The sequence below is a fragment of the Drosophila virilis genome, chromosome 3 (assembly GCF_030788295.1).
Source record: "Drosophila virilis strain 15010-1051.87 chromosome 3, Dvir_AGI_RSII-ME, whole genome shotgun sequence".
Taxonomy (NCBI): domain Eukaryota; kingdom Metazoa; phylum Arthropoda; class Insecta; order Diptera; family Drosophilidae; genus Drosophila; species Drosophila virilis.
In genome coordinates, this window is record NC_091545.1 from 16,646,834 (window position 1) to 16,674,831 (window position 27,998).

General features: G+C 40.1%; 6 protein-coding genes across 9 annotated transcripts; 4 read left to right on the top strand and 2 right to left on the bottom strand.

Moving 5' to 3' along the window:
• Nucleotides 1–120: 120 nt before the first annotated feature.
• Arl1 (ADP ribosylation factor-like 1) lies at nucleotides 121–1,196 on the top strand. Its single transcript, XM_002047660.4, has 3 exons — nucleotides 121–261; nucleotides 393–609; nucleotides 703–1,196. Exons 1-3 carry the CDS (start codon nucleotides 258–260, stop codon nucleotides 1,022–1,024), a joined length of 543 nt encoding a protein of 180 aa, XP_002047696.1. The 5' UTR covers nucleotides 121–257; the 3' UTR covers nucleotides 1,025–1,196.
• On the bottom strand, nucleotides 1,146–4,696 carry PolD1 (DNA polymerase delta). The gene is made up of 2 exons (XM_002047661.4): nucleotides 4,495–4,696; nucleotides 1,146–4,437 (listed from the first exon to the last, which is right to left on the bottom strand). Exons 1-2 carry the CDS (start codon nucleotides 4,554–4,556, stop codon nucleotides 1,221–1,223), a joined length of 3,279 nt encoding a protein of 1,092 aa, XP_002047697.2. The 5' UTR covers nucleotides 4,557–4,696; the 3' UTR covers nucleotides 1,146–1,220.
• Nucleotides 4,697–4,931: 235 nt separating this feature from the next.
• On the top strand, nucleotides 4,932–7,980 carry Hip14 (palmitoyltransferase Hip14). Of its 2 annotated transcripts, XM_002047662.4 has the most exons (5): nucleotides 4,959–4,973; nucleotides 5,051–5,775; nucleotides 6,272–6,946; nucleotides 7,012–7,291; nucleotides 7,357–7,980. In XM_002047662.4, exons 2-5 carry the CDS (start codon nucleotides 5,212–5,214, stop codon nucleotides 7,755–7,757), a joined length of 1,920 nt encoding a protein of 639 aa, XP_002047698.3. In that variant the 5' UTR covers nucleotides 4,959–4,973; nucleotides 5,051–5,211; the 3' UTR covers nucleotides 7,758–7,980. The 2 variants fall into 2 exon arrangements, with proteins under 2 accessions (XP_032290844.1, XP_002047698.3); XM_032434953.2 differs by having other exon boundaries at nucleotides 4,932–5,775.
• Nucleotides 7,981–11,494: 3,514 nt separating this feature from the next.
• On the bottom strand, nucleotides 11,495–21,422 carry hzg (CTD small phosphatase herzog). Of its 3 annotated transcripts, none has more exons than XM_002047663.4 (6): nucleotides 21,006–21,422; nucleotides 20,578–20,746; nucleotides 13,090–13,322; nucleotides 12,837–13,018; nucleotides 12,577–12,730; nucleotides 11,495–12,508 (listed from the first exon to the last, which is right to left on the bottom strand). In XM_002047663.4, exons 2-6 carry the CDS (start codon nucleotides 20,651–20,653, stop codon nucleotides 12,164–12,166), a joined length of 990 nt encoding a protein of 329 aa, XP_002047699.1. In that variant the 5' UTR covers nucleotides 20,654–20,746; nucleotides 21,006–21,422; the 3' UTR covers nucleotides 11,495–12,163. The 3 variants fall into 3 exon arrangements, with proteins under 3 accessions (XP_002047699.1, XP_015030611.1, XP_070063911.1); XM_015175125.3 differs by having other exon boundaries at nucleotides 13,090–13,325; nucleotides 21,006–21,421; XM_070207810.1 differs by having other exon boundaries at nucleotides 13,090–13,325; nucleotides 20,578–21,421.
• A 185-nt stretch (nucleotides 21,423–21,607) lies between these two features.
• On the top strand, nucleotides 21,608–23,250 carry endos (endosulfine alpha). Its single transcript, XM_002047664.3, has 3 exons — nucleotides 21,608–22,058; nucleotides 22,437–22,625; nucleotides 22,697–23,250. The coding sequence occupies exons 2-3, from the start codon at nucleotides 22,443–22,445 to the stop codon at nucleotides 22,868–22,870; spliced, it is 357 nt and encodes a 118-aa protein (XP_002047700.1). The 5' UTR covers nucleotides 21,608–22,058; nucleotides 22,437–22,442; the 3' UTR covers nucleotides 22,871–23,250.
• A 358-nt stretch (nucleotides 23,251–23,608) lies between these two features.
• On the top strand, nucleotides 23,609–27,992 carry Grip163 (gamma-tubulin complex component 6). The gene is made up of 6 exons (XM_002047665.4): nucleotides 23,609–24,568; nucleotides 24,629–24,831; nucleotides 24,895–25,048; nucleotides 25,111–25,475; nucleotides 25,540–27,692; nucleotides 27,756–27,992. The coding sequence occupies exons 1-6, from the start codon at nucleotides 23,713–23,715 to the stop codon at nucleotides 27,976–27,978; spliced, it is 3,954 nt and encodes a 1,317-aa protein (XP_002047701.1). The 5' UTR covers nucleotides 23,609–23,712; the 3' UTR covers nucleotides 27,979–27,992.
• Nucleotides 27,993–27,998: the final 6 nt, after the last annotated feature.

Sequence of the window (27,998 nt, forward strand, 5' to 3'; positions counted from 1 at the left end):
ATAGGCCGCACAATTTCATTAATTTTAATAACATTGCTGCATAATTTTAATTAAATAATTATATTGAATAAAAATATTTTTGGCCTGCTGAACGCATGCTATGACACGTCATGTTTACGTCACCTGTGAATGGCAGAATTTTTGTCATTTGGTGAAAACAAGAGCAGAATTCGTTTAAAGGGCAAAATAAAATAGTTAGTTTTAAATAATACTTAAGCATTTAGAGGCAATTAGTACGCTGCAATCGAGCTTTAATCATGGGTAGGTAAGGCACCCCAGTAGTAGCACGGTCCAACCTTTGCATGGTTCTCGTTTATCGTGTCTGGCGCCTGTCATAAAAGTCACCACCTATCAATTTTCTGATTTCATTTTTTTTTTTATTTTTACTGCAGGTGGGGTGCTCAGCTATTTTCGTGGTCTGCTCGGATCCAGAGAGATGCGCATCTTAATTCTGGGCCTGGACGGTGCCGGCAAAACAACAATACTGTACAGGCTGCAGGTCGGTGAGGTGGTTACAACGATACCCACAATTGGCTTCAACGTGGAGCAGGTCACATACAAGAACCTTAAGTTCCAAGTCTGGGATCTGGGCGGCCAGACAAGTATTAGGTGAGAGATGCTGTGCTCGCGTCCTTACAATCTATCGACTAAAAATAGATCAAATCTTTCTGGAAAAATATTTAAAAACATTTTTTTTTCTAGACCTTACTGGCGTTGCTATTACAGCAATACAGATGCCATTATCTATGTGGTTGATTCGGCGGACCGCGACCGCATTGGCATTTCGAAGGATGAACTGTTGTACATGCTGCGCGAGGAGGAGCTCGCCGGCGCGATACTCGTTGTGCTTGCCAATAAACAGGACATGGAGGGTTGCATGACCGTGGCCGAGGTACATCATGCGTTAGGATTGGAAAATCTAAAAAATCGCACATTTCAAATATTTAAAACATCGGCCACCAAGGGCGAGGGCCTGGATCAGGCCATGGACTGGTTATCAAATACGCTGCAAACTCGAAAATAGTCACGCCCCGAAAACCCTAGATGAGCCTGCCCCCTTGTAAAATTGTCCAAAGTGTCACCCAGAGATAGTTGGAAGATCTATAACGCTTGCGCAAATATCCAAACACATACACACACACAACTTTGTAATAACTTCTAGTAATATAATTATTAAATTATAGGTTTATAATGTATGCAAAAATGTGTATATGGAACAGCTACCATTCAGGCAGTCCAAAGCGAAGCACACGCTTCTGCTGTGTGTCCAGTTCTAGGCGCACCTTTTGTCGCATATAGAAAATGGGACAATCACGATTACAGCAGATTACCTCCTCATGCAGCGAGCCCTGACAACGCTGGCATTCTGTCCATAGGCGAGCAAAGGTTTCCTCCAAGCCCCGCTTGGAAGCTAGCTCCTTTTGATAAAGTTCGCTCATCTTTGGCTCACAGTGTGGGCATAGCGAGGCCTGCTCATAGCCCTTGGGCATAAGCGATTTGCAGCCGAGACAGGAAGTCTTTTTGGTCATAAAGCCCGCCAGTCCGCCCACCTTGGATGTGACCACGGTACGCGTACGCGTATGCTCGCCTTTAAGCAGCACTGATTCCGCTTTATCGCCCAGTATGGGTTCAAAAATGCGCAGCAGTGGCTTGGACAGCTGCTGCTCCAAATAATAATTTGCATCGATGGGCACACTATTCTCCAGTACATACAGCGGATCCTCAGCCTTTTGATAAGCCGGCGTATTTTTAGCTGCAGCACAAATGACATAGGGCACACGATCGCCCAGTTTGGGCGCTGTGCCAGCATCGCGTTTCTTCATTTTGGCCGCCAGCTCCACATGCGCCTGCTTGGCGGCATAATCTGTTTTGGCCAGCTCTTTGGTAATGACCAGCTGGGATATGTCTATGCGATTGCATAACAGATCAGCGATTACTTGTTTAGCATAATCAACAGCGCCATCCGGATCGCGTTCGATCAGCAGCTTTTGCAGACACGCATTCATTAGATTGGCCACCAGTGGCGAATTATCGCGACGCACTGTCTCAATGCCCTTGCAATCCATTTTGTCATACTTATCGGGCTTGGTAAAGTACAAGCCCGCATAGCGCTTCTTGTTAATCAGCAGGTAGGGATAGTAGACCTTTTCAAATTCCAACTTGATGGGCCGCACAAATTTGGAGCTAACCAAATCGGCTGCCTCTCTGCCCAGCTCCATGCTGCGCTCCAGTGTCTTCACGCCGAAGTTAACCATAACCGAATCTGTATCGCCGTAAATAACAACTGCATCATTCTCATAGCCATTGGCGCGTGTATAGTGTGATTCAACCTCGTTTTTGGTCAATTCAATCATGGTGCGTCCATAGGCGGTGACGCTGCCCGAGATTTCCAAGCATGGTAATTTGCCCACTTGGGCGCCAGTGAAGCCATACACAGAATTTGCCGAGATTTTCAATGCCAGCTGCCGGCCATCCAGTACTTGACGCTTGAAGGGATCCGTTTCCACTTTTAGATCATTTTTGGCACGCTTTCGTGCCGCCAAGAGTGACTCGAGAATTTCGGGCAATAGGCCGCGACGCAATTCCGCCTTCACAAAGACATTATTGGCGGGCGTGCGCTCCACTTGGTCATCGGTCAGACCCATCTTATCCTTTGTGCCCGGCAGCAACAATGTGGTGTAACAAAGATTATGGGCCATCATTATGCTCGGATATAGCGAGGCAAAATCGAGTGTGCTTATGGGATCCGCATAGTATCCCCTTTTTGGCTCTATGACCGTGGCACCCTCGTACTGCTCATCGGACCCACTCGAGGTATAGGATGGCATTATAAAACCCTTTGTCTTGGCCTTCCGCAGCAGCTGACTCAGTACTTTGATTTGCTGTCCCCGTGTGAGCAGCGATTCAAGCGGCACACCCGTCACACGCGCCATTTCCATGTAATTAACAATGGCCATCAGCTTGCCGAGCAAACGTAGCGGCAAATACGCATCCTTTAAACAGTACATGGCCAGACGACGTCGGGTCTGTTCATCTCCATTTTGTAGATCCGTAATGATGCTATGATGCACATCCTCCTTCTGCTCCTGCAAGAAATGATAGCTCACAGCGTTGAGTGTGTACGAGCGCAATTTGTAATCACGCAGCAGCACGAGAAACAAATCAAAAGGCACACGTCCCTCGAAGTTAACATATTGATTCTCGCGTCTGCCCATTTGTTTGGACTGCAGCATCTGCTCCTTGATAACCGAACGTATATTCTTAATGCGTCCCAAGTATTCAAAGTTTTTCACCTTCAAATGGGCAGCACGATTTAGTAGGTAGGGTATGTCGAAATTGTTAATGTTGTAACCAGTAAGTATGTCGGGATCCACTTCGCGCACAAAGGCCGACCACTTGTCCAGCAGCTGCGTCTCCTGGTCATAGCTCAGCACCTGGCTGCCTATGATGGGCGCACATTGTTTTAAAGTGAAAACATTCCGAATGAAAGGTTCCGATTCGCCCTGTCTTATGACCATATTGGCAATTTGTATAACCGGATCCATTTTGGCTTCCGGAAAGATGCCTTTACGTCCGGCACACTCAATGTCAAAGCTTAGTATACGCAAGGGCGCCACTTTGGACCATTCGCCTTCCGGCTCATGTGATATAAATTGATCATAGGCGACGTCCACTTCTATTTGACAGCGCGATTCGGTCGCCGGCTTCGAGTTGTGTCCACGTAGACGCCAAACACCCGGCGGCAATTCAATCCAATTGCAACCGACCACATGCGTATCCACCATGAAGCGTATATCAAAGTCGATATTATTTTCAAAGGCTCGACAGTCCTGGAAGTCAAAGTTGCTCATTATGACCTCCTTCTTGAGCAGCCTCGAAGCGGCGGCCACAAAACGTGGCATAGTAACCGTAATCTTGATATACGTCTGCTTATCATCGCCCTGGTAGCCATGTATATTGAGTCGCTGAACCAGCTCCACGGCTAGCACTGCCTCTTGTACATTATCTTTGTTGCCACGCATGTCGGCGATCACCTTCTTGTCGAGCGCCTCGTGCAGCTCCGAGCAGTGGCGCTGTTCAAAGTCGCGTGGCGCAGTTATATAGAAATACGGACAGTAACCGTGCACATGACAGCATACGGAGTTGCCCTCCATTGTGACACCAAACATGCGGACCACGGGCACAGGACCTAGTTGTGCGCCAGGCATGCCCGGCAGAGCTTGCCCCACATAGTTCTCCACATCCAGCTGCTGAAAGATTAAACAGTCTGTGGCGGGGTCTAGCTTGGGAGGCGGCGCGCGTGACCAGCGTTCGCTGGTTTGTTGATTCTCGGGCCCCTCACCAAGCAGCTGTGATTGGTCAAGCTCATCAATTGCCTCAAATGTAGCCAGTTCCGCTTCAAATCCACCGCCCATATCGTCGTCGTCGTCGTATTTTCTGCACGTTCCACACAAGATTTAAATGGAATATTTTTTATGATCGTCAGTACTCTACCTGGGCTTTTTAGAATGTCCATTTGCTGGGCCATTGCCATTAAACTTCCGTTTGGCATCCATGCTGGCCTTCTTGTATAATATAAACAAATATAACAACTAAAATAAAAACAATTCGCAAATTATTTGCCGCAAAAACAACGCGACAAGTACGCGGGAAATCAGGCAGGAACTGTTTGCTTAAAACAGGTTGGCAGTTCTACAGCTTATGGCATTTAAAGTATTTCGTATGCCTGATTTGAAATTGCCTTATTTTAATGCGTTTGAATTTTTGCAAATTAGAATTTGGTTGGTTAGGCTGAAATAGAAAAATTGCAATGCAGCATATAAAATAGAACGTTGCAAATAAATGCCTAATTTGAGTACATTTTCTTTTTGAGGTATTTCTTATGTATTTGTGGTATTATTTTCTGCGTCTTCTGCGTTGAGTATTTTGGTCGTACTTATAATCGGTCACACCGACCACCAGCAGATATTTTCGTATGTAAAACGCATTAAAAAGTTATAATTGTGTAAATACTTAAGAACTTAAATGTGCGTCTATGTTTGTTTCTTAGTAATCAGTTAACAATTGGCTGCTGCAGGCAATAATAACCAGCAAAATGCTTGACCTGTGAATATCAGCCAAATACCATTATTACCTGGCGGGGGTGTGTATGTGTGTTTGTGGGGGATGTTAAGTGAATCACAATCACATAATTAATAAAACGCTGCAAAAATGTACCAAAGCGCCTGCAATGCGGCCACGACGGGCTCATGCGTGCCCGGTGCGGGCAGCCAAACGGATACCGATCGTCAGGCAGCGCTGATAGCGCAACAACCACCCACAGCGCCCGTGGAGCCTGACTACAGTGGCTTTGATATCGTTAAGGCCACACAGTACGGTGCTATAGCACGTGTTCGGGATCTGGTCGAGTCCGGCTGGGATGTCAATCAGCCGGACAGTGAAACGGTTACTTTGCTCCATTGGGCGGCTATTAACAATCGACGGGATATCATTAGATATTTCCTCGAAAAAGGTGCCACAGTCGACGCCGTTGGCGGTGAACTAAATGCGACTCCATTGCATTGGGCCACACGGCAGGGTCACCTGGGCGCCGTTGTTCTCCTGATGGCCGCGGGCGCAGATCCGCGCATACGCGATGCGGAGGGCTGCTCCTGCATACACATTGCCGCACAGTTTGCTCACACCGCCTTGGTGGCCTACTTCATAGCCAAGGGTGTGGATCCTGATCTACAGGATCGCGGCGGTATGACAGCCCTGATGTGGGCCGCCTGGAAGGTGAGTAAATATGACAGCAAACTTCCCTAATCTCTTCACATTTTTTAGCCAAGTGCCACAATTGAAAAGTGATTTTATTTTGATTTTGCCACAGTTGTCGATAAAACATAAAGCAAATCATAGGACAGAAGGCTGTACGTTTATATATTTTCCTGCGTTCTATGCCAAATTTGATGTCTTGAAACATTGTACAGTGGTCACTCGTCAAGTAGAACTTTCAAAAGTCACTGAATATGAAATGTATAGCATAATAGAAATACATTCAATTTATGCTCCACTGAAATCCAAATGAAGTGTAAGAATTTTAGACATTGATATAACAAATCTTGAACTTTGTAATAGAACACCTTACAGTGTTTAACAAAACAGCTTTTAAAACCAGATGCTCGGTAAACTTTATAGAAATATATAAGCCTAATCAATATAACTTGCAAGAATTCTACTATTGTAAAGAAGTGTTAATTTATGTATAAATTTCTTTTCTTTAACTTACCAGGTGTGTGCTCTGGATCCTGTGCGCCTGCTGCTCACTTTGGGCGCGAATCCTGCCATGGTTGATTACACACACGGCAACACGGCGCTGCATTGGGCCATACTGGCGCGCAATTCCACCGCCATATCCACGCTGGTGCTTAAGTCGAAAGCTTCCCTGGATGTGCCGAATTTGCGCGCCGAGACACCGCTTTCGATGCTGGAGACGCAAGCCGGCGCCATTTGGATTGGTGCCAAGGTACTGGATCGTATCAGGGATGCATCGCTCACGTCACAGCAGCGCAGATCTCTCGTCTCGAAACTACGCCATGATAAACGCTTGCGCTGGTGGGCCATGGTCGCCTGTCCGTTTACCGCATTCTATTTGGCCGGCATTGTCTTTACCCTTAACACGCTGTACATTATTAAATTTTTCCTGCTGGGCTGCCTGTATGCCATATTCCATACCATTGGTAAAACGTTGTTTGATGAGCATCTGATGGCGCTGCTGCCGCTCTCTGTGTATCTGGCCACCAAGGCCTGGTTCTACGTCACCTGGCTTATGTATATCGATGATGCTGTGTCGCTTGCGACCACTGTGTGCTTCCTAATCAGCTCGCTGGGGCTGTGGGTGTGTTTTCTCAAGTCCTGGAAGGGTGATCCGGGCATTATTCGCCCCACCAGAGAGCAGCGATTCAAGGTATATTACTTAATTGGTTGACTTATTGTTTCATATTCTATTTTAATGTTGGGTTTCCTTTGCAGACGATTATTGAGCTGTCGGAACGGGGTGGCATTGGCTTTGAGCCCGCTTCCTTCTGTTCGGGTTGCCTAGTGCGTCGGCCAATACGCTCCAAGCACTGCTCCGTGTGCGATCGTTGTGTGGCACGTTTCGATCATCACTGCCCCTGGGTAGGAAACTGTATCGGTCTCAAGAATCATAGTTACTTCATGGGATTTCTCTGGATGCTGTTGATCATGTGCGTCTGGATGCTGTACGGTGGTTCCAAGTTCTATGTGAACGAGTGTAATGTGCACTTTGACGGTAAGTGTGCTATTTATTTGCCAAGTCTCCGTTTTAGTAACAAATGACTAATTTCATTTTGATAGATTTTCTTACCGCCATGCGAGCTATTGGCAATTGCAATGCTTGGGTGGGCTGGGTCATGGGTAATGCACTATTGCACATGTCTTGGGTCATACTGCTGACAGTTTGCCAAACGTATCAAGTGATTTGCTTGGGGATGACTACCAACGAGCGCATGAATCGTGGTCGATATCGCCACTTCCAGGCCAAGGGTGGACACAGCCCATTTACGCGTGGACCGCTACTTAATTTAGTTGACTTTCTGGATTGCAATTGCTTTGGCTTAGTGCAGCCGCGTCGCGTGGATTGGATGAATTACTATGACTACGATGCGCAGGTGCATCAGACAATTGAGAAGGAACCGCTGCTGCGCACCGACTGTGCCGATGCCGATGGACTGGCCGGGGATCATCAGTACGTGTAGGATAAATCCTATCGGGATGCGAAGACGCTTCAAATGCCCATTGCGCATGTCTAACGTTTCATGTGCTAAAAAGACAATGCTTTAGATATGCCCACCCGATTAGCTCCGTATTATTTCTAGTGATTTGTAATTGGAACGCGCTGCTGCAAACACAATGATTTAACAACAACTAAAAAAAACAACAACAAAAGACAGAAGCGTCGTCGCTGACCGATATCGGATCCAGCAAAATAGGCATTTATGCCACCCACACACATACACACAAACACACACACAACCACACACACAACCACACTCACAACCACACACACACACATGAGTACATATAGTGTGAATGTATTTTATCTGTAATTACAAAGCTCTGTACATTTTTCTACATAATTTTTAATTTAACTGAAACACGAAAAACACACTTTTTTTGTTACTCTGAAGTATTTGTTATACCAAAAAAAAAAAGTAAAAACACCTGCACCGAACAAAATGTGCAACATCAATCGCAACAAAATCAAAAAAAAAAAAAGAGATAGTTAAAAGGCGTGCAATATTTAAATTTTCAATACACACACTTCAAACTCAATGATTAAGAACTTTCTAAAAAAGCGCACAATAAAAGCAAAGTACGAAACTTTCACATTTGTATTCTAAATTATGTGTATTCTAAAAGCAAGATTATAGTAACTATACAAAAAAAAATAAAATAATAGCAGATGCCTTTGTGTTAGCTTGAATCCGCATAACAATGAGATTAGGTATCCAAGCTATTGTTAAAAGAAAAACCAAAAAGAACAAACACCAAACAAATACTTTAAATGTCTAAGCGAAATTATATGGCAGCCAAGCGACTTGCATACTTAAAGAAAACCAATTCTAAATGCGATCCGATTCAATACGCACTAGTCTAGTCAGCAATCATTTAAGTCAAATGTTATAGTGTAACAACAAACGTCGACATTTAAACAATATTGCATATTAAAATATATACATGCTATATATACATATTTATATATTAACAAATATATACATATTATATACATATAGTTATGAAATTATGTACACCTACGATCGAGTATCAATGAAGGAATTTCTTACAGTGCAACAACCTGACAAACATGTAGCTAAAAAATGAATAATAAATAATGTAACACGTTACTTAAATGCATTTAAATTTAAATAACAAATTGAATATATGAAGTATAGATCACCTAAAGAACAATTTCTAAATAAACTAAATAAATATATGTGTATGTATCTAAATAACTCAAAACTTTTCGATGTATTTTGTATTTGAGATTATACAAAGAAAGAAAAAAAGGCGATAAAGCGTAATTTTCACTCTGCGGTTTGCTACAAAGTTATTTGTTAAAACATTTTTATAATTCTTTTGCTTGCCCCGTTGAGATGCAATTGACAAACGCTTTCAGAAGACTACAAAGGAAATGTAATAAAATGTGTGAAAAAAAAAAAACAAACAAATCAATTGCCCATGTCTTAAGTTTATCCACTAAGTTCAAGACAAAATATGTGTATTAAATAGTATGTAGAGCGAAATGCGAGGTGTATGTAACAATGTGCGTTAAAATTTAAAAATAAATAGTACTTTATTCCAAATTCGAAAACAATAGCTAATGTGTGTTTAGTTTTTAGTTTTACTATATAATAAGAATTTGAGAAACTTACAGAGAAGATTTCCCAGCGTGATGAACATTCGAAATGTAATTGGATTTGAACATGATGAACATTCGAAATGTAATTGGATTTGTTTTAATCTTGCGGCAGTTTACTTTATTTACTTAGTTTCACAATTGGCATTAGTTAAAAACTTCACACACAAAACCAATAAATGAGTTTAGTAAAAATCAAATTTATTTGGGTTTTAATTTTTTTTGTTTGTTTGTTTTATTTTTTGTTGACATAATATTTTGTAGATTTAAGTTGATTTGTTTTGTTTTTTGTTTTTTTTTTTTTTTTCGACATTTATGCGTTACATTTATAGGCTCGTTTTAAAAATAGAATTTTTAACTTTATGATAAATTAAGTTTTGCTCGGTTTTTGTTTTATACTTTTTTATTATTATTGTTTTTTTTTTTGTTTTGTTATTTAATGTAAAACAGTTAAATATATGTATTATTAAAATACATTATCATTATCGCATTTTATACTTAAATTTTGCTTGTTATTAGTTGCTAACGTTTATTACAATTTTAGCAGCAGGTGTAAATGATATACAATATTATGAAATATCCATTTTTTGTTTTGTTTAAGTATGCCCTATGGTCAATTTTCTTGCTTCCATGCAAATTATATGATGAGAATGTAGCGCGTTTACAACGTGCAGAATTTTGTATTGTTATCAGTTAAAGTATATATAAAAAAGCCTATGCACTAGAAATGTTTGCAAAAACTAGTTGAGAATTAGAGTGTGTAGAAACATGACAGAAACATGTCGTACGATCGGAAAGCCCTGACGGCACTGGTCGGTGTGTTCACGTTGTGGGTAGCGTTAGCGTCTTTTCTTCTACTTTTTTTAACGGTAGTCGCATCAATATACATACATATATTTATATACTTATGCATATATAAATATATATACATAGATATATATTATATTTAGGTGGGTTGCGGCGTGGCCAGCTTGAGCTCAATATAAGTGTTTCTTACGAGAATATACATATATATGTATATATATATATATGCCGTTAGTTGTATTCTATTATTTACTTGGTCGGAGTTAGAATGGTATTGAACTGCCTGCACAGAAAACACGAAACATGTCCGCACGTTAGCATTGGGTAGAAGGGTTTAAAGAGTTAGATATATAGAAGATGAAATATTGCAATGCGTTTCATAAGCGCACTTGTTAAAGGAAAAGCAAATTAAATATAAATGTTTAAGTGTATATGATTTGCCTTTTAGATATATATATATAAAGCTAAAAAGCCCGCTAAAAAAAAAATAGAGCTGCGTTTACACGCAACCCAACATCAAGAATCTCAATTGATTGATTTTTGTGTTCTTCATGTTTTCAAGGAACTTAAGCTCACAAATTTGATTTGATACCCTAACACGGTCGATATTTTGTATTTCAAGTTGATGGATATGTTTTGTGCATATTTTCATTTATGTGAGAAACCGTTAATTGTGCTTTTAGATTATTGCGAATTCGAGAATACATGATATTGAGAAACGTATAAACGCAGCGCCCTTTTTTATTTTGCCCTTTAAGCAGCTAACTGCGTGCATGCCGCAGACTTTGGATGCCCAACAAGTGGCATACGATTCAATTGGTATTTAATTTATAAATTGATGCTAAAACAAATTGAAATAATTGTAGCATTCGTGTGTGTATGTGTTTGCCCTTGTTGGGCATGATATAAATTAAACTACGTTTATGGCAAGCTTCGTATGCGTGATTAGCCATGCGGCAGAAAATGTTGCTTACAATTTTTGGACTTTTAACGGAAAATCACGAATAGGAAACAAGCGCATAAACGTGGTAATAAATTTACGAAATATTTATACATGCCTTAGCTTAAGCAAAGTGGTGTATACATACGCCTAATCTATATATATATATATATATATATATCATTATTATATATAAGATGTATATATAAATTTTTGTAGTACACGTAAATTGATTTCTTTTTCTTTAAGTATGTGTTTTTTTTTGTTTTTCGCTTTAATAAAAAATATATATAAATATATGCTATTTTGAATTTGATTTTATCTCTCTGCCCATATGTATAGTTATTCTTTTTATTTTTTCATTTTTTTTTTGTTGGTTTTTTTTTTTCTTTTTGTTAGCTGTTTTATATCTTTTAGCTTGCTTAGTTTTTCCCCTTGCTATTATTTTTTGTTAAATATACGCACTTAAAATATGTATATATATATATATATGGTGTATATAAAAGTTCAATGATTATTAGTTATACATAGGTATTTATGTATGTTTGCTTTTGTTTTTAAATATTAGAAGTGGGTAGAATACCCAGTACAATGGGTAAGCGTGGCGTATCTTTGCTTTCGTTTATAAAAATTACACACGCACGCACATATGTAAAAAACAAATAACAAAGCAAAGAGCCAAAAAAAAATCAAATAAGATAAAATAAATAACAAATGTGCTTTGTAAATAGTATTAAAAAATAAAAACTTGAGCTTATACTAGGAAGGGTTACAAAGCAATGCCATAAAGAGGATTGTTTGCATTTTTTATATAAGTGTAGCAATGTTTTTATTGTTATTGTAGTTGGCGTGTGTGTGTGTGTGTGTGTGTGTAGGGTTTGTGTGTGTGTGTCGGCGCATAGTTATGTATTGTTTTGCAGGCTTTGCTTGTTTGCTTTTGCTTGGTCTCATAATATGTATAAATTTTATCATATATTTATAAACATTAATTCCCACTGATGTTACGTCTTCTGCAGCAGCTCGCTCTGTGGGCTGGGCGGACTGGACAGCTGCAGTTGCTGCTGCTGCTGCTGCGGCTGCTGTTGTGCAGCATTCAGCATGGTCGGTGCAGACAGCGTGCTCGCCTGTGTAATAACTGTTGTGGCAGAGATGGTCTGTTGCTGTTGCTGCTGTTGCTGGTGCTGCTGCGGCGACTGCTGCAGCTCGTGCGTTTGATTGTTCAGCGGCTGGTTCGAATTGCAGAGCACCGAATAGACGGAATCAACTTTGCTTAGCTTCTCAAAGAGCGGTATCAGCTCGCGCAGTTCACAGTCGGTGACATCGTCGAACCAGGACTTGACAGGAACCTGTCAAACGCAATTAAAGAAAATATAAAATATTAAGTGCTGATTTCTATATTCTCTGCATTACTTACTGCATTATCGGGATGAAATATATAACTGGCCGGTGAATTATCAACGATGACAATCTTTTGTAAATCCCTTCCCAAACGATTTAGATCTTTTATGTAATTACCCCTGTAATAAACGCACGATTCCCTAAAGAGTCTTGCACGAAACACATTCCATCTGCAATTGTAGAATGAAATTAATTAAGATCAGTTATTAGTTATGAAGGAATATATATTTGTACCGTCTACTTATATATATCTTATTGATATATGATATTACTTACTTGTCTAGCAGATCCGCAACGGGATCTGCGTATTTGGCTAGTGATGCTGTAAACAGAACGCACTCGTAAAGTTCACCCATCTTTTGTAGAAACTCGTCGACATGCGGTCGCTTTAGCACATAAACCTGATGAATGGTGCCATCGATTTCTACAGGCACTATGAAATCGGCATTAGGTATAGGCTGTAAGGGTAAAGATGTATATCAGTTATCATACGAAGTAGTTGTGATAATGCTTCGATCTGTCTGCATACCTTAAAACTACTGTGCACTAGAGTTTCGTCCAAATCGATGACCATGCACTTTCTATGCATATCGGAGTGCCTAACCTGAGGTAGTAGGTACCTTTGTTGGTCCGGTAAGGGTGGCGGTGTTGTTGAACCATCGATCTGTGTGCCATTCTGATTTGTTTTCGTTCGATTTCGACGCCAGCAGCAAAGTAACGATTGTAGTATTCCCCGTTTTTGTGGCTTTAAACGATCCACATCTTCTAAAAGAAATATAATCTTTTATTAAGATAAATATGTATATATATATATATCTATATAAAGAATCGAGATTAGAGAACTAGGTTTGTCAGTTGGGGTATAGGAATACAAAACTGACCAGAACTCAGTTAAGCCAAAAGATTAACTGAACTAATCCCTAGCTAAACTTAAAAAATACATTTATTTCCTATTGAAATCGTTTAACGCTGACAAATCGGAATTCCATGCCCTACGGCTTATAAAGAGAATGCCTACACTTGCGGTTAGAAGTTGACCACATGAGATTAAAGTAAACAAACTTTTGAATGAATTGATGTTTATGGAATGTACATTGATTATTTCAATTGAATATAAAAATGTGATATTTTATATATGTAAGAATATATATATATAAGAAAGGAATTCACAAGCAGCGAATGCTCGGCTGAAAGATGAAATATGATACCTGGACAATAAACTGTTGTTCAAGCATTGCATTGCTTTGGCATATTGTATAATCATATTCATATCAGATTTGCTTTTTAAAAACTTCTAAAGTTTGCGTATTGTATTGATATATAACCAGGCTTTGAATTCCAGCATTTGATATTTAAGTCCCCATCTCTCTCCACATTTACTCTCTCAGTTCCTATGGATCCTATGGATATATGGATCGCCTTTCTATCCGATTCTCATTAGTTCAAGCAACGCTAACATCTTATTAACAGAATGTATGTTTTTAATGTTAACTTCGGACTGTTAAGTATTTATATGTTTCTACGTTTCGTGTTTTTACAGCGAATATGTCATAAATAAATGCCATATTTTGGTTTCATTTATTGTCATTTGCATTTCACCATTTCCGCCCACTGACCAAATACGCCCTTAAAATAACGAAATGTTGAATTTAACGCATTACTAAATAAATATATATAATGGTGTATATAAATATGGAATTATACATGTAAATAGCTTTTCATATGTGGCTTTTTTTTGATATGTGAATATTTCTCAATATGGAAAACTCAAATGAAATGAAATGTGAAAAGGAAAAACCCACAACAGCAAACACGCTAGGGAGGGTCGGGGCGGTATTTGGGGGACTGTGTTGTCGCAAATTTAGCATACATGCATGCGTTTAATCGATGGTAAATGCTATAATTGCATACACACACACACACAGACAGTTACAAGAGACACGCACAGGTAGGAAGGTCGCCGGTTGACCTTTAAGCCCTGCTGCTTGCTGGTCGGCGCCTCAGGTGCGGCCCCAAAGAGAGCGTTAAACCAACCAACAACTTTACAGCTCCTTCTTGTGGCCATTGTTGTTGCTGTTGTGGGGAACAAAGGAAATAAGCTTGCAACAGCACTTGACTTGGGCAAAACATGAATGAAGTGCATGTTGCATGTTGCATGTTGCACGTTGCGAATTGTTGGCCAAGCAGGATTGCAGCAGCTAAGCCAGACATTAGCATGGTTCAATGAACCGTTAGCTAGCGTAAACAGAGCTTGCAGCAAGCACCGTTAACAGCGCCCCCCCAGCAGCCCTCGGGCTAGGCGACATTCTGAAGTGCAGCTGCACTTGAATATTTGATGAGCGGCGACGTCTTCACAACAAGCATGAAAGCAATGAAAGCCCAGACGACAACGACAACAATAACGAGTTGAAAGCGTAATGGAAGCACGCACTCACACATTGATTATTAGCCAGGTGAAAGGTGAAACGACCCCCCCCTTAAAGTAGGTCCACACTAGAGCTGGCTCCGCGTGCCCCGCTCACGAGCACGAAACATAAAGGCACTATATAGCTCGTATATCAGAGCTATATCTGCAGAACGCAGCCAATCTCACTTCTGTGTCTAAGAATTAAAGGAAACGACAAAAGCTTAGGCCTTTTTCGTGTCAGTGGGCCAGTTAGGTCGTGTCACGCGCCCATCTCTAGACGGCACTCCAAATGCATAACATTTTACATAACTTTGCATAAAAGTCAGTGCGAGTCGTTGTCAATTTGTCGCCTACTTGTTGAACTGACATCGACAGCATTTGGTCCTTATAAATATATTGATAGGCCGCCGACACACACACACACACACACACACACACACACACACACATACACACACACATACTATATATATATATATATGTAGCCAAGAATATGCCATATCTATATTTAGGTTTGTGGGCTCTGCTCTTAACAGATGCGCACGCCCACCGAGCGGGGTATGCGGTGCGCGCACTCAAGCGCAGCCTCCTACCACCCACCCTCCCCCCCTCGCTGTGGCCCACAACAAACAAGCTCACTCAAATAGGCTTTTGTCCTATTTTTAAGGCTTTAAATTGAATTATTGACTTGCTGGCTCTGTGCCTGGGCGTTTTTTTATTTGTGCTATTTTCTACACTTTTTTTCATTTTGTCCACATTTATAGCTACATTTTGTGAGCACAATTTGTCGATCATATTTAAATAGACACCAAATTTGGCAGGCAGTTGACCGTAATAATCGCAAATAACGCAATCCGTGGGCAGGTACATCAAATATGAAATACCACAATCACGAATTTCGTGCTGTTTTTTTGTGTTTTTTTGTTTTCAATAAGTGGCACATTTTAAAGTCCTAAGCATTATTTCGAAATAACTTTAGATCTTAAAAAATAAAAAAAAAAGAAACATAAAAGGTTCTTCAGTTACATGCAGTGTATACCCTGTAAAGTTGGAAATGTACATAAATTAAAAATGCAAAGTTCTCAATTTACATTCAACGTAGATGTATACCCTGTAAATAAAAATTCTATATAAATGTATACCCTGTCAAATTGGAAAAGTACATAAATTATATATAAAAAGTTTGTCATTCCATATACCCTGTATACCCTGTCAAGTTGGAAAACTGCATTAATTTAATACATAAAGCTCTACTCTAAAAGTGCATTCCACATGAATGTATACCCTGTAAAGTTGGCAAGTTAGGGTAACAGGCAGAAATAGGGCTATGCATCATAAAGCTTTAATCAGTATCCACAGCCCAGTTAATTTTGCCAATTTTGTCAATCTGGCCATGAAATTCTATCATTATCAGAGACTCTTAATGCTAAAAATCCAATTAATATTGCATATTTTTTAACTGCTTTTCTTTAAATTCTATGTAATTTTGAGGGCCTCCAAATCTCGTCATTTGACATTTGATGTAGGCTAGAGAAATGTTTCTTCTTGTCTCCCACAATTTGTTTCTCACTCTCTTTTCTGTCATTTGCAACGCTCATTTGCTCTCTTTAAACATCATCTAAAAACTCTTTAATATTGATTTATATCAATTATTTAGATTCTACATTTGAATTGAACATTTCTATCAAACGTCTGCAAAACAAATTTCGCACAATTTCTTATAAATAATCAAGAAACAGAACGATTTGATATAATTAAATATTGAGTTAAAGATTCTTTAAGTACGTTTCCAGTTCAAGCATTCGAATTTTTCTTTAACCAGTTCCACTTGATGTATGTTCAATGTATTTGTTTATATATACATGTAGCTAACACAAAACGGCAGCTGTCTGCATCTGTAACCTTTTTGCAAAATCGTGCACACAATTAAATAGAAGATTTATGTAACAAAACGAGCACACAAATGGCCAAAGAGTGAACCCGACTAGGAGTTACTCTGTATTGTCAGTTGATTTAAATGAAAGTCAAATATTCATAAATATACTCTAAATACCAGATCGTCTGTTTTAGAGGCTTGTCCAGCGGTGCATTCTGCTGCCTGGCCACCGACACATATCCAATATACCCGATCCTGTACAGGGTATTAACAGATCATTTATGCAAATGCGATATCCGCAGCAGACTGTTTAACGGCCTTACGCGTCAATTGGGAAATACACTTTCGCATTTTGAGTTTGGCGACGCGGAATGGCAATGAAAATGACAAGCTTTTCTTTTGTTTTCATCATCATTTTTTTGTTTTTCTTCAATATTATATTTTTAATGTTAATTTTAATTTATATTCTTCGCTTGCCAGCAATACATGCACACAGTGTGTATTGGTGTGCGATTGTGTATTTTGATAATTAATTGAAGGCAAATAAAAGGAAAGCGAATAAAATTCAAGTCGAATAATGGCAAGAGAACGGACCAACTTTAAACATTTCGCTGCCTTATCTAATCGCATTCACAATGTTTGTTATCTACTGGGCATACATATGATATCATAACCAATTCTTTAGCGCTCTGGCCTTAAATGGGCACCAGCTCGACCTTCAACATATTTATGAAGCTTTTGAAAAGTTCACACACACACACAGAGAGAGATAGATTGTCTAAAAATTGTATTGGCGAGCGACCTGTAAACATTTTTTTTTTTTTTTTTTCATTTTTCTTTTCTGTCTGCTCAACTTTGCACGTGATGTTTGCACAAGCTCGGCAAACACCTGCCACAAATGAAAGAGCAGCTCTCCCAGGGGGCCATGCGGAGAGCAAAAGCTGCCGACCCCTTTGTTGCATTTAGACAAAGATGTCGCTTTGGGGGTTGGAATATACAAAACCCCATACAAAGGTCATTGAACGTCAAAGCCGCCCCCCTTTGCTGGTGAATAGAATACAGGCAGGTGCAATAGCTGTTGAATGGATCTAAGAAAGCACCAAAAATAAATAAATTATTGCCTTTTCAGCTATGTATATACATACATATATCAATGTGTAGAAACATATAGGAAATGTTTTGCTACCGAGACCATCAAAATTTTTGCACAGCACGCGGTACGCATTTATGTAGTTTATTTTTCGCATGAACATATGTGAAAATGTTGTATATACACATATATGTATTTCTTTTTAATAATTATGCATCTAGCCTCTTTTACTAACACATATTTAAGTTTTTACGATAGGCATTTTCAAAGCCAAAACAAAATAACGTCAATAAAAAAAATGAAAATCTCAAGCGTTGAAAGAGATTTTGTAATTTGTTCTTATGCAGTTCGCATTCAATAGAAATATTCTTTTAATTAAATAAGTTGTACAGTTTTTTTCTTTAGATATTTAGTAAATACTGCTTTGCATAAAGTTCGAACTCTGAATGCAAATTATTTTCTTCTTTACATAAACAGCTGTTCGCGCTAACTCTCAAGCCGAAAACAGTTATTTTAAACAGTGTTACCCATCGCTTACGTTAAATGCAATTAAATTTAGTTTTTTCTCTCATCTCTCACACACAAGAGAGCAAAAGCAACAAATGCAGCGCGACCTCTTTCGAGCGTATGGACCATGATTTTAGCTTTTTATCCTGATATGTCAACGAAATGACAAAAACATATAAATGAATATTTAAAAACATTTTTATTAAAAAAAATGGTGCCCATACAAATAAACTATATTATAAGAATTGGCAAATAATTTAATTATTTCATTTCGAATTTCTTTTTAAATCAAATATTAAACAAATTATATAAATTTTGTTAACTTTTTCGTCTGTTTTATTAACACCTTTACCTTGACAAATTAGTATATACATACATATGTACATACATAGATTTGTAATAACAATGAAATTGGATTTTATTTGGAAAGGGCAAAATACGCATTTCGTATTTTGTGTCTGCGTGCGCAAGTCATTTAATTTTAAGACCTTGGGAAATTGAAAATCACAGACAATCCCATCGAGAAATGAGATACTAGAGCGTTTGCCCATAAAAAAAAGATATATTATATATATATATACACATATAAATATTTAAAAACGGACGGTCAGGCGTTCAGGCGAATAGACAGCACTTAGGCGGCACCCACACTGAGAAAAAAGAATAAGAAAAAAAACACACACACACACACATACATTTCATCTTTTGCCGGTTCTAATGTTCAGCCCTGTTCTTACACCCACACACGCCAAACGTAGCAATACAGAGAGAGACAGGGTGGCGTTGATGACGTCGCCGCCTTTTATTGTCACAAAGCTCAACAAGTCAAAGAGTGAAAAAATGCCTACGCTACATAAATATGTATGTATGTACATATGTGCATATGTATGTATGTATGCACACGGAAGTGTGTTCCATTATAGATAAATATTTGATTTACAGTTTGAGCTGTATTGGCAGCACTGTCAAAAGCGACTCAAAACCGAACAAACTTATTTAGGCAAGAAACGAGAGATGTCAATTAGCAGCAAACCGCAAAAATTGTGTTGTTTAGTTTTAAACGCTCTGCCATTATATACGTAAATGTGTGTATTTTATATACACAATTATATATGTACATCCACGTATACGCACATACATTTGTGTAAAGTATAGTTGTCGTCTGTTTTTGCGACCGCAGATTAGATTAAATGTTGTTGTTACTTTAAGGCGCAAGTTTCGTCGCGTCTCGTCTCGGCCGGACCCCACCTTGTACTTTGTGCGCTGCTGCTGTTGCAGCACAAATAAAAAAGAAATATAAAAAAACACACATGTGTATACGTAATACGTTTAAATATATATATACACACAGTTATTTAAGCATATAACTGCAAACATACAAACACAAATATGTAAGAGTATGCAACTTTTTTTACTTTTTGCTCTCTTTCTCGACATTAAAACGCGCTCTCTGCAGTTTTCATTCAAGCTTTTTTTTTTTTGTAAGCTACGGTTTGTTAATCGTCTGTTGCTTTGTTTGTTTGTTATTTTCACGAAAACTAGTCGATACCGGTTTCGCCCTCTCCCTGTCGCACTTTTTATCTTTTTTCGTAAATAGTATGCAATTTAATTGCGGTTTCAATTGTTAGGCGTGCTCGTTTTCTCTCTACCTTTCTCTCTTTCTCTCTCTGACAATCCCTAGGACATGGAACGGCAGTTGAAGTAACGCAATTTGTTCTGCCGCTGATTTTGTTGTTCGCGTGCACTTGTCAAGCGCATGACGTCACAGTTGATTACAGGTGGCGCTTTGAGAATTGCAAACTGCGACGTCAGAAGCTAGCAAGTGGTTAGATCATTCACAATAGGCAAGAAAACAGCTGCGCACAAAAATACATACAAACACACACACACACACACACACACACACACACAACACACACTGTGTGCGAGTGAGAGAAAAACAAAAGCCATCAACTGAGCTGGTTTTAGGGTGGGAGCTTGAACAATTTCTAAGGTCAGAAGGGGGGCAGTCCAAACTTTGTGACCACTTGTCCTTTAAGTATTTTTATTTCGTCTTTGTTGTGACGCCGTTTGGACTGTCGCATGAGTCATTGGGCTTACTCTCTCTCTGTCAATGTGTATAGTTGTTGTCTCTTACCTCCTTTGTCGCTTGGATAGACATTCAATTGTTCATCATCGCGGGAAACTTGTGTTATTATTGATGTTGCATCCATTACACAGCGGGTTGCAAGTTGAACGTGTCCTCTGCTTAAATCCAAATAAAGTTTACAGGTCGAAGTTACAAAAACGTTTATTTGTAAATTTAGCTGCACAAAATAATACACATACACATTATTAATACATATTTTTTGCACACATTTTCCTTAGAAAACTTCATGTTTTCTTTATATAGAAACACATTTATATACGCATATGCATGTATGTGTGTAACGCAGACTGCGACGTCGACTGTAACTGCGACTGTTGCCTGTGCCAGACAGTGGAATTTTACAATTACGCTTTGACAGCCTCATTCGTTGGTTTCGTCGTCGCAGAATGCAAATGATTTTCCCTCGCGATATTCACCTTTAGTAGCGTTACATGTAAAAATGCACTTTCGCCTTTCGTTACTTTATTAAAATATAATTAGAAATGTATTAAAAACACAACGAAAATCAACATAAAAACAGTTTCATTTCTTGCACTGGTGTTTGGGCACATTCTTTATTTTTCTTGGCGTCTACTTTTTGCACGCAGCTTCTTGGCGTTTTATTTATAACGCACTCACTCGACACACACAAACAAACGCACACACACACTATCAACACAGTACACAAGCACTGCTATTTGCTTCGTATTTTTTTACACTGTTGCCTATCGTTTTCTTCTTCAGTTTATTTCGATATCGCACTCATTGTGAGTATTAATTAATTATTTAATATTAATTGTATTCAAAATTCCGCGCAAAAAAACAAAACGTGTGTTCTTCGAAAAAAATGTAGCAAGACTGGCGTTAGTGTTGCCACCATGATTGTGTTGAACAAAACAGAGTTGCCACAAATACCTTAACATTTTCTGACATTAACAGCGACTAGGGCTGCAACGGGGTATTCAGTTAACATAATCCATGCTCCACAATTGACTTTGTTTACAATGATCATTCTTTGACTAGTTTCTTTTAAATAATAAAGTACAGAAAAATAGAAATATTGCTTAATAGTTGTGATGAAAGAAATTGAATTTAACAATAACATATTAATAAAAAAACATTAGATATAATTGCACGAGACTCACGAATCTAGTTCGTACGTTCCGACTCGCATAACTTTTCGTTCGTTATGTCAAATGAACTTATTCCGAATAGTCTGCGACAACTTTATTTCGTAGCGTCTCCCAAAAAAGTGTACAAATTGTATCAAGCAGAAAAGGAAATTTAAAATTTGTATACATTAATTCATTAAAAGTGTATCTGGGAGAAAAAATCAGCAGCGTTATAGTCCATAACATCAGTGTGTCCTTACCAACTCGTGTACTAACTCAATTAAAAGCTTAAGACGTACGGCGTACATGTGTTCTTGATTGCAAAAAGAAGGAAAACAACAGTTACTTGTCACATTTGACGCATCACACTCGACAAAGGTAAAAAGTCATATTCCCATATACATACACTTATGTGTGCATGGGTATTTTGCGTAAGTATTAAATCGTAACAATATTTGCACATGAGATTAATACGATTATATTACGCGTCGCTGTCGTTCGCACTATATATTAGCAAGTCTATGTAAATACATACATATGTATGTACATATATGTACATACATGTATGGACATGTGCAAGTGTGCGTTTCATGAAATGCAATTTTGTCGGGCCATTTTCGCTCATTTTTTAAATTCAGTTGTCCTTGTCACGTACACTTGCTTAGTTTAGGTTGCATTATGGCCATATTTGCAATTTACAATTGTATGTACATGATATATAACATTATATCTGATATTTAAAATGTTTTGTCGCAGCACATCATGAGCTCCACTGAAGAAAACAGCCCGGCAACCACGCCGCAGGAGAACGAGTCAACAGCTGAGCAAGCCAATGCCAGGGACTTGGAGAAAATCGAAGAAGAGAAGCTCAAGTCGAAATATCCGAGTGGTGTTCGAGTGCCTGGCGGTCATTCCGCCTTCCTTCAGAAGCGTCTACAGAAGGGCGTAAGTTGGCAGCTCGCTCGTATAGATTAACTAACTCTACATAACCTTTTTGTTTAATTTTTTTTTTTTAGCAAAAATTTTTCGATTCTGGCGATTATCAGATGGCCAAACAGAAGGGCGGCAGTGTTAAGCAGGTGTTTGCCAATAAGGTGACCACCGGCGAGGCCATACCAACGCCCGAAACGGTGCCTGCTCGGAAGACGTCTATTATACAGCCGTGCAACAAGTTCCCAACGACGAGCTAAGCTTTCAGAGATCTATTACACCCACAAGCTACCCTGATGCCCCCCAATGCTCTATACCTAATATTGTAGTCTATTCCTAGATTGGCTGATCTATGTGCACTAAGCCGTTGCGCTGGCGCTCTTTATGCCGAATTGTAAACAATCTATGCAAGTTTTGTTTGGTTTATTCCCAATTACTGCGCATTTTCCTTCCTTATTTTTTTTTCTTTGCTCTAATAACATTTTTCGTAGCTACACCTAGCTTGCGCCAATCTCAAGAACATTGAATGTATTATGGCAGCACGTAACCTTTTAACAGTTCTATTTAACAATATAATATCCTGATTGTATGTAGTTGTAAGTTATTGAAAACGTAATAAACTTAAGATGTAACCAGTTCAGTTCAACATTTTTAAATTTACTGTTCAGAGAATGAATGAAAAAATAAAATCAATGTGAATGAAGATTTAAAAAAATTGCCTTCTCCACTTATTTATTTTAAATTTGAAAACTAACAATCTAATGTCATCCCAGCACAAATACAAATCGATCATTTGCTTCGTTCAAATGCACTCTAGAGATGGGCGCCGCCTGTCAACTGTTTTTTTGTAGATACCCTTTACAAAATCTGCAAGGGTGCTCTCATATATATATATATGTAGCTGTAATAAAATACCAAATGTTAAAACGAGTACCAATTGAACGTATTAGCGCGCATACAAATGTTATCGATATATTTGATGATTAACAGCTACGTAAATATTGTCCATCTCCAAAACATTCAACGCAAAGAACGAGTGCTATTTGTATTTGCAATATTTTTGAATTTTAAATTTTGTTAAATAATATTATTAATTATTTGAATGGAAGCAGCTCGCAATTCCAACGAGAGCGTTTTCAACATAGTCACCAAAATAGCCGAGCTACTGTCGCAGGATGAGCGCGCCCAAGCCGAGCAAGCAGCTGCAGCTGCAGAGATGCCTTCGCCAGCTTCAGTTGCCAATAAACGCACAAAAATCTACGAATCTCTGCTGTCGCCACGTTCGGCGAATCCATCGCCTCCTCGATTGGATAGGCTACCTGAGTGTCAGAAGCTATTGGACGAACAGTGCGCGAATTTAAATTCCACACTAGGCAACGAGATTCCAAGCTGTCTTCTCAACATATGCTCAGCTCAAGAGGAACAAAAACAACAACCAGAGTCATCGAAATCCTGTGTATACTGGCAAAACAAGATTTTGCTGGCCAGGCCGCTAAGACTGCTGCCAAACCCCTGCCAGGATTGGCAATTCCCGGGCAGACCACAGGGCCCACCCCTATTAAGATCGGTGGAAAATATGCGAGACTCAATAAAGCCCATCGAATTTCGCCGGCAGTCCGAGTTTCAGGTGAGCGATCTGGACGTGATGCGCAGTGCCCAAAAGAGCCAGAAGAAAACCATTTTGGCCTGCTCAGTGCTGAAGGACTCCATGTCGCGTATAAATGAATCCAGAAGAGGACCACGACGTGTTAAGATTAACCTGCCGTTGCGGGACAAAGGCCAAGTGTCGGCAAAAGAATCCGATCCTAATAAAGGCTTAACGCTGACCATTACATCTGAGAAGCATTTTGTCACGGATAAGCTTGTAAGCAACGAGCTTAAATGGCACCAGGATCAGACATTGCAATTGATGTATATCAAGCTGCCCCTCCTCATCGATCATCTAAAGCAGGCTGCAGGTGAGCATATTTGCCTTTGCTTTGTTCACTTTATAACCTGGTAATTCTTTCATTGCTTAGCTGGTCTGCAATCTGATACGATTGTCTGCACGGACGACGGCAATTTTATGTTGAAACCACATATCACACTGAGCGTTGTGCTGCCCGAGGTGCTGGCAGAATTTGCGGAACCATTCCTGGCCTCTGGCAGGGCCTATCGGCGACTGAGCGCACGTACTCAATGGCAGCACGCACCAAATCGCATCGAACGTCCTTTGAACCGAGTAAGGCCAGACCGCAAAACATTTAATAAATTCAATGTGCAAGCTCGCTTATTTTCTTTAAAGACCATGCGTCAGGCCATAATAACGTTCCTCACGAATAGCCGACTCTTTTTGCTATCGCTGTCTGTCAACAATTTGCCACAACTGCTGCGCGGCGCAGGTCCCGCCATGGAGATGCTGCAGCAAATGGATCAGATGTTTCAGGCTGAGCCCAGTCGTAAGAGGAAATCACGTCAAGTTTGTTCTACCGCTTAACTAAAAATCCATGTGCAATTTCAGTCAACAACGCCGAAGGCATGAACGGAATGTGCGGAATGAGCCTGCTGAGCTTCGTTTGGTCAGCTATTAATGTGGGCATCAACTGTGAATTTTCCCAATTGCTTATGTACCTGTTGAGGTCGTTGTGCGGCACATACTTCGCCCAGCTGCAGCGTTGGCTTTACCAGGGCGAGCTCGAGGAACCCTTCAATGAGCTTTTCATCAAGTGTTGCCCGCACAAGATGATGCACGAGCGCAGCAAGGAGTTTTTCGACAAGGGCTACTATGTACGGACCGATATAGTGCCTGGCTTTCTGGCGGGCTGCGAACAGGCCATTCTGCAATGCGGCAAGTACAACCGTTTCCTTAAGACTTACAATCCTCAGGTAAGGTTACATGGATACATATTGAAATATATGTGGCTTATAATAATCAGTGGTTGGCTTACAGCATGCGGTTTTCAATTTAAAGTATCCCGACTTGATTGTATGCCTGTCGGAGCAACAGTTAATGAAAATGCGAAAAGAGCTGGAGCTACACTACGAGCAGATACTGCAGAACATCCAGCCATTTAAGATGCAAAGCATCTTAGCGGAACAAACAGAGAGCAGCCGACGCTTTGGTAATCGCATGTGGGACTGCACTCAGTCGCACATTGCTGCCTGGGAGCAGCGCCAGCGTGATTTGCAATTGAAGGCGAACGCAGTGAAACAAAAACGCTATGAAGAGCTTAATGAGCAACGGGAGCAACAGGAACAGTTGCGTATGGAGCAGCGACGTTTGGGACTGGTGTTTGAGCTAGGATACCAGCGAAAGTGCGAACAGCTGGAAGAAATGCGCTTGAAACAGGAGAAGGAGGGTTTGGAAGAGCAAATTGCTGCCTTAAAAAAGGCCACAGCACCGATTCAAATGACCGTCGCGGACACGAGCCCAGACGACAGCACAAGCAGTGGTCGCAGCTATGTTTCTTGCGAGGAATTAGACCCCGAGGAACTGGCGAAGGTTAAGCCAGAGTCAGTCACAACACGCCCCGATCAGGCCGATGTGCTGAACTCGAATGAGACCGATATGGAAATGGCTCGCAATCGTATGCGCAATAATTCCTCTGAACAGTTTCAAGAATGTCAAATGGAAGTACAGCTGCAGAAAGACGTGACGACAACCAGCGTAGGCAACTACACAGAAGTCGAACGAAATAGGATGCGAGTTCTTAATTGTACGGTACAGCGAACTAAATTGCCGCCAGATTTGAACATGAATCTCGAGGATCTCACAGATTTACAGCGCAATCGTCAGCGCATGCAGCAACACAACACGTTCGGCTCATTGAATAGTGAAGAGGATGCGGCCAGTGAGTCCGAGAAGCGTCTACTGCATTCGGACACGGAACTTGCTCGCAATCGCCGCCATGTTATGGAAGGAGACTTCACGATCAGTGGAGGTTTAGGCAATGCCATGCATTTGCCATTGGAGCCGCACAAGCTATGCGTGGAGTCCACGCTTGGTACAGAAACGCCCATGTCCACCACATCCGATGTAGAGATTGAAGTTGATATTCCAAACGAGCTGGTCGATGCGGCCAATAACAACAGTATTAATAGTAGTGCCAACTGTGATACTAATCTCGACAATGAGGATCGGACAGCAGCAGCTGCTGTGGTTGAGCCCGAAGCTGTGGCTTTGAAAAGAGAGCCTGTCTTTAGCTTGCCCACATTGCAATTGGATACGTCGCAGGCAAATGGCGCCGAACAAATACAAAAAATTGGACATAATCCGTTTATAATCAAACGTTATATGCAACTGTCGGTCATGATACCACTTAAATCTCACCTGTCGCTGCTGCGCAACGAGGTTCTGCGCATATTCCACGAGCAACACGTTTTCGAGCATTTTTGCCAGCTACGCAAATATTTCTTCTTGCTAGATGGCGAATTTGGCACACTGCTTATTGTGGGAATCCTGGAGCAAATCGAATCTGGCGTTGTGCCGCACAGCTTATGCCAAAAGGGTGTACTCGACGCCATACTCAACAATGCGCTCATCAACAGAGCGGCCGATGGAACTGGTGCAGCTGTGGTTGCCGATAATCTCGCTTTAAATTGCACGAATATACCGGAGGCGTTTGATCTAATGGACATCAATGTCCTGTCCATATTTAAGCTTGATTGCAAAATGGAATGGCCCCTGAATCTGGTATTCAGCGGGGAAACCATGGACAAGTATGCGCAAATATTCTCACACTTGATAAAGCTGCGACACGTCAGCTTCATAATGGAGCGTGCCTATCTGGACTTTCAGCAATCGTCCAGGCTGCACGGTCGCCCATTGCAGCAGTCATCGCAGTACCGTCATCTGCAAATGGTGCGTCACAAGCTGTCGCATTTTGTCATCACGCTGCAGAATCATCTGGTCACAAATGCTTTGGAGGGCACGTGGAAGTCTTTTACCGATGAGCTGATCACCGTCGATTCTGTTGAAGGTCTTTACCAGCGTCACGTGGAATACCTAAAGGAGATCGCCTTCTTTTCGCTGCTCAATCGTCGCAGCGCCAAGTTTCGGGAGACCATTGACAATATACTTGTGATTGCGCTACGTTTTTGCAAGTTGGTTACTATTTTAAATTTTTAAAGTAATTTTTAAATTAACTCTCGATGTTCTTCTTTTAGAATTTTGAACTCAAAGCCGTTTGTTTTGGATGATGAACAACAGTTTGTTCATCCGCGCTACAAGCGATTGGTCTATGAAGAAGCCGAGTTTGAAAAATTCATCCGTTATGCGATCTACTTGGGCAACAAGGTTGCCGCTTCCGGTTATCAAGAGAAAATAGTTGACCTAATACGCATCATAAATTATAATAACTACTACAATGTAGCTGATAGTACGAATTAAATAAAATGTTATTAGGTGTT

Bases quoted from the DNA above. Each gene is read 5' to 3' on its own strand.
- Arl1 (XM_002047660.4), top strand. The intron at 610-702 runs GTGAGAGATGCT...TTTTTTTTCTAG, and splicing joins GGCGGCCAGACAAGTATTAG to ACCTTACTGGCGTTGCTATT.
- PolD1 (XM_002047661.4), bottom strand. From the start codon at position 4,556: ATGGATGCCAAACGGAAGTTTAATGGCAATGGCCCAGCAAATGGACAT. The intron at 4,438-4,494 runs GTAGAGTACTGA...TGGAACGTGCAG, and splicing joins GGACATTCTAAAAAGCCCAG to AAAATACGACGACGACGACG.
- Hip14 (XM_032434953.2), top strand. From the start codon at position 5,212: ATGTACCAAAGCGCCTGCAATGCGGCCACGACGGGCTCATGCGTGCCC. The intron at 5,776-6,271 runs GTGAGTAAATAT...TTAACTTACCAG, and splicing joins TGATGTGGGCCGCCTGGAAG to GTGTGTGCTCTGGATCCTGT. The intron at 7,292-7,356 runs GTAAGTGTGCTA...TCATTTTGATAG, and splicing joins GTGTAATGTGCACTTTGACG to ATTTTCTTACCGCCATGCGA.
- hzg (XM_015175125.3), bottom strand. From the start codon at position 20,653: ATGGATGCAACATCAATAATAACACAAGTTTCCCGCGATGATGAACAA. The intron at 13,326-20,577 runs GTAAGAGACAAC...TATTTCTTTTAG, and splicing joins CTATCCAAGCGACAAAGGAG to AAGATGTGGATCGTTTAAAG. The intron at 13,019-13,089 runs GTATGCAGACAG...TTACCCTTACAG, and splicing joins TAGTGCACAGTAGTTTTAAG to CCTATACCTAATGCCGATTT.
- endos (XM_002047664.3), top strand. From the start codon at position 22,443: ATGAGCTCCACTGAAGAAAACAGCCCGGCAACCACGCCGCAGGAGAAC. The intron at 22,626-22,696 runs GTAAGTTGGCAG...TTTTTTTTTTAG, and splicing joins AGAAGCGTCTACAGAAGGGC to CAAAAATTTTTCGATTCTGG.
- Grip163 (XM_002047665.4), top strand. From the start codon at position 23,713: ATGGAAGCAGCTCGCAATTCCAACGAGAGCGTTTTCAACATAGTCACC. The intron at 25,476-25,539 runs GTAAGGTTACAT...GTTGGCTTACAG, and splicing joins TTAAGACTTACAATCCTCAG to CATGCGGTTTTCAATTTAAA. The intron at 27,693-27,755 runs GTTGGTTACTAT...TTCTTCTTTTAG, and splicing joins ATTGCGCTACGTTTTTGCAA to AATTTTGAACTCAAAGCCGT.